Source organism: Megalobrama amblycephala, linkage group LG1 (genome assembly GCF_018812025.1).
Source record: "Megalobrama amblycephala isolate DHTTF-2021 linkage group LG1, ASM1881202v1, whole genome shotgun sequence".
NCBI lineage: Eukaryota > Metazoa > Chordata > Actinopteri > Cypriniformes > Xenocyprididae > Megalobrama > Megalobrama amblycephala.
The window spans coordinates 1,076,218-1,085,474 of record NC_063044.1 but is presented as its reverse complement, the minus strand read 5'-3'; the positions used below and the strand labels follow the sequence as shown (position 1 = coordinate 1,085,474).

Sequence of the window (9,257 nt, the reverse complement as noted above, 5' to 3'; positions counted from 1 at the left end):
CTATAAATCAGAAAAGGGTGCAAATATAACATTTCAGTGCAAAATATGTTTGCCAACTATTGAAATTCTACTGACTATTTCATGTTATGATTTTAAATCTATATTTGTTTTGTTTTATGTTATTTATTTATTTCGAGCAATTAAAAAAATACATTTGTATAATGCAAAAATAAATTTGCATGTATCCAAAGATATATACATAGATATACACACGCGTGTGTGTGTGTGTATATATATATATAATATATAATATATATATACACACACATACATACACACATACACCTCCCTAAAGTAACGAGGAATATATATAAATATATGTAAATATACATGCATACATACATACACATAAACATACACATCTACAAAATATGGTACATGTTTCTCTGATCACTTCAATAAATCATATCAGCTCGAAAAGGAGTGGGAATTAGAAAATTTATTTAATCCCACCCCCATCTCTCATTCAAAAACATAACACACAAAGCATAGCTGCTTCCTTAAAGGCAATCTTACATCAAACCAAATAGTCACCAACTCCAAAAAAATAAAAATAAATAAAAAATTGAGAATAAATTGAACTATATATGCGTACGTACACATGCACACACACAACAATGTTACCGCAAGAACAAAATAATTATTTATCTTACATTATTTTAGCTTACATTAGGATACATATTGCAACACTATCACATACCAACAATGGTAAGATAAAATACATGACTGTACTATGACATGAAGTCATTTAGGCCCCACCCTCCCTGTATTGTGACCAGACCAACTGTTTATAAAGTGACTTAAATCTGTGAATATTTGGACGTTGCTTGTGTTGAAGATCCAGACCGTTCCACATTTTCACCCCACATACAGACACACAAAAGCTCTTTCGGGTGGTTCTGACCTTCGGTAATGTCAAATTTCCATATCCTCTCAAACTATGAGCTCTCTCTTTAACTGTAAAAAACTTTTGTAAATTGCTTGGTAACAACTTGTTGAATGCTTTGAATAAAATTTGTATTGTATAATATTTTATAAGGTCTTGGATTTTTAACAGTTTTGATTGAATAAATAAAATATTACTGTGTTCTAAAAAAACCAACCTTATGTATGATCCGTACTGCTCACTTTTGTAAAATAACTAGTGGATGTATTGAACATTGATAATTGTTTCCCCACACTTCTATGGAGGACAAAACCTGCAGAAATTAAAAATGAATAAATAAATGAATGAATAAATATATAAATTAATAAATAGGTAAATAAATGTGATAATAGGAAAATAAATAAATGAATAAACGACTTGATAAAATAAATGATTCATTTTTAATAAAATTCATTTTTATTAAATTCAATTCATGCAGCAGTTCGTCTGTGCGTCATTACGTCACGTCCGTAAACAAAGGAAGGAGTCCCGTCTAGTCAGTTATATGGTGAGGATGCTGCCGGTAGCGGCACATTTATAGCCTTTTCTCACAGCAGCTGAAATAATTAAACTTATCATTTTGATGGTGGATTGTAATCCAGAAAGGTCCAAATGACAGTCATCAGTGACAACTGGAGATTCAGCTGTAGTCAAAAAGCAAAAGACTTGGACTGTGGAGTGGCTACAGAAATTGAAATCTACAGGTAACACTAATACACACTAAATACACAGTCACGCAATGCTGATGTTGTTAACAATAACAATTTGAGAACAATATAACGGTAATAATAATTTGCACAGTTTGGTGTGATCAGAGCTAAGCGATCGTTAGATTTAATCATCATTGGCAGCACGATTTATTGTAAGCCTAATGCTTTTTTTCTCAGTTGGTCAAAACAAAAGGCAGACATGCTACATGTTACTTACTGAAATGTTACTTACTCGTTCAGATATTTTCCAGTGAAAATTCTTATATTGGTCATACTTTCAAGACGTAGAATCTGTGATTCTGAAGTTCAGTATCCACACCGGTGCGGTGACTGACAGCAAGCATTAGATTCATCGGCGCTGACGAGCTGTGCCGAGGCACAACGCACGTACAGATAACTGTTCCGCATATGACTGCAATCACATGTTTCAAACAGAGATGGCGACAAAGGAAAAACTGCGGACAGCAGCTTTAAAGGAATGAAGTCTTCTGATTTAAATGGAATGTCATGTCAAGTTTGCAAATAAATTCCATCTTGGTTTATTGCATATGAAAATTAAACAGTGAAATATTACATGAAGGTCAGTAAAAGTTCTCTAGCTTCCTGATGACAACAAACAACTCTTAACTGATTTTATAAAACTTGTATTAAATGATACATTTTCTAAAACAAATCACAGTTATCTCTTGTTTTACAAAGCTGATTTAAAATAATTCCAGTCGTCTTCAATTACACCCTCTACATGCTTCAACTCCTGACAGTCCCATGGTTTCCTCTGGCCACTTCTTCATATCGACTCTACCCACATCAAGTTTTCTCTGTGCTCCAAATTTAAAACATTTACGACATTAACGTTATTTGTCATTTTGCTAAAGTTATAGCAATCTTCTAACCATCCATCCACTGACTGTTTGACTCAAGGCGTCATCACCCTAGCGTCTGAAGTCGACGGTTCCAGACTCGATGATGCTGGGGAGCTTCAGCTTCGTGTTTTTATTTCTGGAAAATAGTTTAAATATTTCGGCATAAATCAAATAACATTAGGTGAAAAAAACTTACAACTCTCCAGCTGGTGCCATTTTCTTTGAAAACTCCGATCTCTATCGTTTAGTTGGCCTGATGAGTCTGTGCGAGAGCTCTTAACCAATGATGCACTGAAGCTACAGAAGGACCGCCTTCCTCATTTCCATGTTACACACGGAAAAGTAAAAATAAATGAATCAATAAATAAATAAATTTAAAAATAAATACATGTGGGAATAAATAAATCTAAAAATAAATGTAAAAATAATATATAAATATAAAAATAAATAAAAAAATGTATAAACGCAGAAAATAATAAATTAAAGGAGAAAAATAAAAAATGAATTTTTATTAAAAATGAATCCTATTTTATCAAGTCATTTATTTATTTTCCTATTATCACATTTATTTACCTATTTTTCTATTTATTCATCTATATATTTATTTATTCATTCATTTATTTATTCATTTTTAATTTCTGCAGGTTTGGCCCTCCATATCTCTGCTGCAGCAGCTGAATTTAAACCCTTTGAAAAGAGTTTGGTTAATTTTAGGCATTAAGAGCCTTTTTTTGCTTTCTCGAACAGTTTCTCATTTTTTCTAACTTTTACAGAATATTTGTTCGTGTTGCATGCTCGCTCTCTCTCTCTCTCTCTCTCTGATGACGTGCTTGATTTTGACTGAGTTTGATTGACAGGCGATCTAACCAATCATAAAGCCGTATCCATATTTATGCCCGACAAACAGTTAGATCGTCATGGACTTGAATTTGAAAAATGGTGTGTCACAAGCTACTTGAACTGAGGCGCTACAGCAATCTGTCAAGACACATTAAAGAGCCACAAAACGGTTTTCATGTTTAAATTTCTCTTGTCTGTCAACACATTGTCAGTGTCCTCCTGCTCCAATGTATTTTTTCACACTGAGAGAACATGATGTGTGGCGTGAGAGCGCCATGGCTATGCAATGTGCTTGACATTAACTTTTTTGCTCACCAGCCAATGTGGCTAGTGGTTTTCCAAAGTTACTAGCCACTCAGCATTTTCACTGGCCACAATTTTGCTGTTGGGAAATTACATTTTATATGATTAAAGTTGACTCTGGCATGCTTAAATTACTTGATTTTGAGTCATTTTACATGATTTACAAGATTTAAAACCCTTTCAAACTTACAAATGCAGATTGACCACCCAAATCAAGACTAGCTATACATTGTATATATCAGGTATGTATAGTTATTTTTGTTAGGCTATATAAAAAGAACAATGAAGCAAATTACAAATAGTAATTTAAAATATATATATTTTTTCAGATATATATGTTTATTTAGCATACATGCATACATTTATTTAACATTTTTTGATGTTTGATTAACATTAATGACAGACAGGTATTTATTTGGGGGCTGCTGAATGCATGGACGTCATATACTGACACATATCCAGTTTTTACCCACTTAGCCGTAAGCCATAGCCGACTGTATTCACGCGAGATACTCCACACGATGCATTTTGACATCTGTGTGTGCGTGTATTCAGGCGCAAGGAGAACTGATTGCGCGCAAGCGCTTCTGTTGTGTCATTCAGCGCGATTTCGCCTATCCCGCCTTCACTAACCGCAAGTTAATCGATAAAGAATTGTGACTGAATTGTAATTTTGTGATACGACGATCTTGGCTACATTTCATTTGGCTGTAGGCTGAAATTATATTCAACCCGCCAAAGTGGCTAGTGGGAGTGGCTGTCTTACCCGCCACAGCTGAAATCTACCTGCATTTGGCGGGTTGGCGGGTGTTAATGTCAAGCCCTGAATGTAACTAAAAGGAGCGGGCCGGTCGGCCCATCTCGGGACCGGACCGGCCGTTCCCGACTGGGCCGGCCATTTCTTAACATTTATTATTAATATTAACCATAGTGAAATCGTGCTAGCAATAAAAACCCATCCTATTAGCTGTCGGTCTGTAAAAACTATTTATTTATGTATATTAAAAATAAAACTGACTGGCCCACATTAAAAAAAAAATGGTCCGGCCCCTCTGGCATTTGCCAGAATTGCCCGATAGCCAATCCGCCCATGGCGGCAGCTCTCGCGAGTGGGTGTGGTTTCAGTGTCGACAGCGGACACGCCCCCAGCGTTTGAATACAGCTGTTTTTTTTCAAGATTTTTTAATTAATTTAATTTACTTGGTGTTTTTTTTAATCATTCAAATTTGGCTGGGTGGTTAATAACACATTTTACTGTGGTGTGACATACTCAGAACACAGACTTTAATAGGGCTTTACAGGGACTTTAAGCTTGACGTCGACTAGTCGCTGGAAATCTTTGATGTTCACATTTACGCTTCATTTCCAAAATGGTTACATTGCTACAGCCTTCATATTGTAACCGTATCAAAGAACCTAAAAAATATGAAAATAGATATTCCCAAACATTTAATATAGGCTATAGGGAATTGCACGCAACATATATGGATTTGTTTTTAATTTTGTTTTTAATGACCCCACAAATAAAGTGACAATTTCTTATCCCGCCCCAACCCGACCCGCGCATCACTAACCTACAACTGGAGAAGGTTAAATAACATACGACTGTCATGCTATGAACCTGACATGACTAATGGACAAAATTCAAGATCTTGAATCTGCTCAAAGTACACCCAAATATGTTGGATGAAATGATGAAGTTTTGTCAACAACTATGTTCTTGCAACTTCTTTGAGAGAGAATTGGTGCTAATAAAAATATTAAATAAAGCATTATTCAAATAAATCTAATGGTCTTTTTGCTGTAAAAACAAATGCAGTTTTAAAGAGCAGTGTACAAGTTCTCTCGCAAATTAATTTGTTGTTTATATGGTTAATATTAGGCTAATGCAACTAAAAGCGCACTAAGGTTAAAAAGAAAAAAATGGTAATTCTGCCACACATTGTTAATTTTTAATCCGGCCATCAACCTAAAATAAGTTTAACACCCCTGCTCTAGACCATGTTAGTTTACTCAGTTGCTTATGACACATAGCAACACAGCGAAAAGTACTTGTATGTTTTATTGAGAGTGGCCTACATTTACCTGTGGAGACGTGCCTTCACAAGCACCTGTAAGAGCTTCTGTGATGGTTGAGTCGACGGAGGCGCGACATGCGAAAGGTGCGTTTGCAAAATATGCTGTATTTTTGTAATCCGCTAGGTGCCGCTAGTGTCACACAAACAACATACTTCGCCTTTAATCGTATCAGTTTAGGACACTAAATCAGACACGACAAATAAAAAACACCATGGCGTCAATTTAAATGTATGCCAGAAGTACTTTTTAAATTAATAATTAAAAATAAGTAGGCATATAATATAATTAGTATTAGCAGTATATTATAAATAAAAACTAGAATGTAATTATAATAAAATAAGTAGGCTATAAAAATACAAATATCAGTATTCTTTAAAAAATAAGATGAAATTATGCAAACTGATGACTTTAACAAACGCACAGACTATTGATTAACATCCTCTGATAGTTACAGTAGGACTGTCTTAAATAATTTATTTTGTTTTCATACAGAAATTAGGCCAATTTCCTTGTGGAGAAAATTAAATATATATATATATATATATATATATATATATATATATATATATATATATACTATGAAAATAGTGTAAGTTATGATTTTTCCCCAATTGGCTAGGTCTAGTTAGTTTTGTATAAAATAAAATGTGATTTTCGGTGATCGAGATCTGGCAGCAGCTATTTTTTCCTCTTGGGCGAGCGGTCCGCTCATAGCTTATCCTGCCCATGTAAACTCGCATAGACCAGCAAACCAATGAGAACGCGGGACGATGATGACGCTCCATAACAAAAGCGCGAAGGCACAAAAGCTGCAGTAGATCAGCTTACTTGGAGGTCTCCGTAACTGGCAGATTTAAAGAAAATTACCGTTGTTTGGCAAATAAATAAATTACGGACAGTTAAATACGCATTACCAATCATGTAGGCTTTGGTACACATCAAACAAGGGATTTAATAGTAATTTATAATGTTAATATTAATTGCCGAGTCCACAAATGGCTTGGGTATGCAGAGCATTCGCAGCTTATATGGACGGCACGCCACTGATATATGTTATATTGACTGTTATATTTTTGATAACACCATCTTTTTTGACGTTTAATGCTAAGTTAATGCAATGAGTCATTATATAAATAAATAAACTTTTCTCTTAATACTTAAATTCTTACTCGCGTGCCAATCCCGCGAAACCGGGCAGCGGGCATATATAAGCCGGGGACTGTGCCCACCGCGCGCATAATTAAAAAACATGTAAAAAGAAAACAAGCACAGAATACAACAGTCTATAAATATAAAATAGCTATACAATATGACAGATTTTTTTTAAAGAATTTTTAAAGGATGATTGAAATAGCATATCTATTTCTGACAAAGTATTTGCTTAAAGAGATAGTTCACCCAAAAATGAAATTTCTGTCATCATTTACTCACCCCAGAGTTGTTCCTCTTTGTTCTGCTGAACATAAAGAAAGATATTTTGAAGAATGCTTGTAACCAAATCGATTTTAGGCACCACTGACTCCCATAGGGGAGGGGGGAAAATACTATGGAAGTGAATGGTACCTGGAAACTGCTTGGTCACAAGCATTCTTCAAAATACCTTTTTTTTTGTTCAGCAGAACAAAGAAATGTATACAGGTTTGGAACAACTCAGGGGTGAGTAAATGACAGAAATTTCATTTTTGGATGAACTAAGTTTTAAATACTAAAAATTTGAATACTTTTAAAATCTCCACATAATCAGAAGCATCAATTTGGGCATTCGTTAACCCTTTTGGAAACCCAGAAGGCTTGTTCTGATATGTTTAAACATAGCTGCAATAATAAAATAGACATTACTCATTTACACCCTTTATTAATCACTGAAACCTGATTCAAAGAAAGTATATGGTGACAATTCTAACACTCTAATTACTCTAATTGTATAATATTTCATATTTTTTATTTTATTATTCTATTTGTGATATTGTCTTATTCATGCTTGTACAGCACTTTGGCGAACACTTGTTTCTAAAAAAAACAAACAAAAAAAAGCTTTATAAACTTTGACTTGTGTTCAACAATACTGTATGTCCACCCACGCACCATTGTTTTTTTTGCAGCCCCATCACAGCCTCTGCAGTCTGATCTTTTCATAGACTTTATCAAACTGCCTGACTGAGGTAAGTAAAACACACTTTAACAGGTAGAGCATTGTATTTATTGTAAGGGATTCAGTTTGCCATTAGGAACACATGATTGTATTATTTTGTAATTTTAGACATTACACAATGAGTGAGGAAAAGAGAGAGAAAGAAAGGCAATATCTGAGATCTTGGAGAGCTGCCAAACGTGTTTTTAAAAAAATAGAAAAAAAAAAACACAGAAGTAAATCATCCAGAACAAGTCCAAGTGTGTCAGACTGACTCTGATGATGGAAGACCACCTGTCCACTGGGACATCATATGCATGGGAAGAAAGTGACTGGGATGATAACTTCGTGGAAGACATGGACCTTGATGAAAATGACACGACTGACCAGGAAGACCTGACTGACATGGAAGAAGACAAATCATCACTGGCAACAGATCTGGCAACCTGGGCATCCAAATTCCACGTCAAAAATAATGCCGTTGACCATCTGTTAAAGGTCCTTCAGCAACACGGCCACACAGACCTTCCATCCACTGCACGTACTTTGCTGAAAACACCAAGACATGTAGCAACCATACAGAAATCTGGAATGGAATATTTCCACTACCCCCTCCACCAAAAGCTACTGGAACACCTGGAGAAGTACCCTGTTGAAGAGCTGCAAGACCATGACACCATCGATTTGTCTTTTAATGTTGACGGCCTACCACTGTTCAAGAGCTCAGGGAAAGTTATGTGGCCTGTCCTCTGTGCCATCCACCTCAATCCCATTGTTGATTTCCCTACCACATTAACTTGTGGAAACAACCGGCCAAATGATCTGCATTTTTTAGAGGATTTTGTAGCAGACCTTGAAGTCCTTCTGTCAAACGGCATTCAATGCAAAGGTAAAAAACATAGCATAAATGTTCTCTGCATAGCCTGCGATGCTTCAGCGAAGGCTTTTGTCCGGGGCACAAAGCTATACTCTGGCTATTATGGCTGCGATAAGTGTGACCAAAAGGGTGAATGGTTCAACAGAGTGACCTTTCAGGACACTGGAAACATTATGGGGCTCTAGGTTGTTGCAGCTTAAACAAAAAAAACACCAAAAAACATGTACCTGATAGTGGAGTTGGATAAAAGATAAAAAATGTTAGATAAAAAAGTTTGTTGAGACAAAACTTTAAGTTGGCTTGAAAAAGCCAGTCCAGAAAGTTTGAATGTTTGAAGTAGTTTTAAGAGTTTGAAGTTTGAAAGTTTGAAGTTTGAAAGTCTAAGGTTTAGTAATAGATAGATAGATAGATAAAATTTTGACAAAGTAAAACTTCTGCAGCTTATGATGCAATGACCAATCAAATGAGTCAGATTATTACAGGTGAATTAAACAAACTGCAGATTCGCGGGAGTTTTTGCCATTTGCAG

The 9,257-nt window shown here is 35.3% G+C and overlaps 1 protein-coding gene across 1 annotated transcript; it reads left to right on the top strand.

Annotated features, from left to right (window-relative positions):
• The first annotated feature begins 7,291 nt into the window (after nucleotides 1-7,291).
• Nucleotides 7,292-9,045, top strand: LOC125245105. Its single transcript, XM_048155599.1, has 2 exons — nucleotides 7,292-7,882; nucleotides 7,981-9,045. Exon 2 carries the CDS (start codon nucleotides 8,131-8,133, stop codon nucleotides 8,911-8,913), a length of 783 nt encoding a protein of 260 aa, XP_048011556.1. The 5' UTR covers nucleotides 7,292-7,882; nucleotides 7,981-8,130; the 3' UTR covers nucleotides 8,914-9,045.
• The last annotated feature ends 212 nt before the right edge of the window (nucleotides 9,046-9,257 follow it).

What these genes read in the sequence shown, in the direction of transcription:
- LOC125245105 (XM_048155599.1), top strand. Translation starts at nt 8,131, where the DNA reads ATGATGGAAGACCACCTGTCCACTGGGACATCATATGCATGGGAAGAA.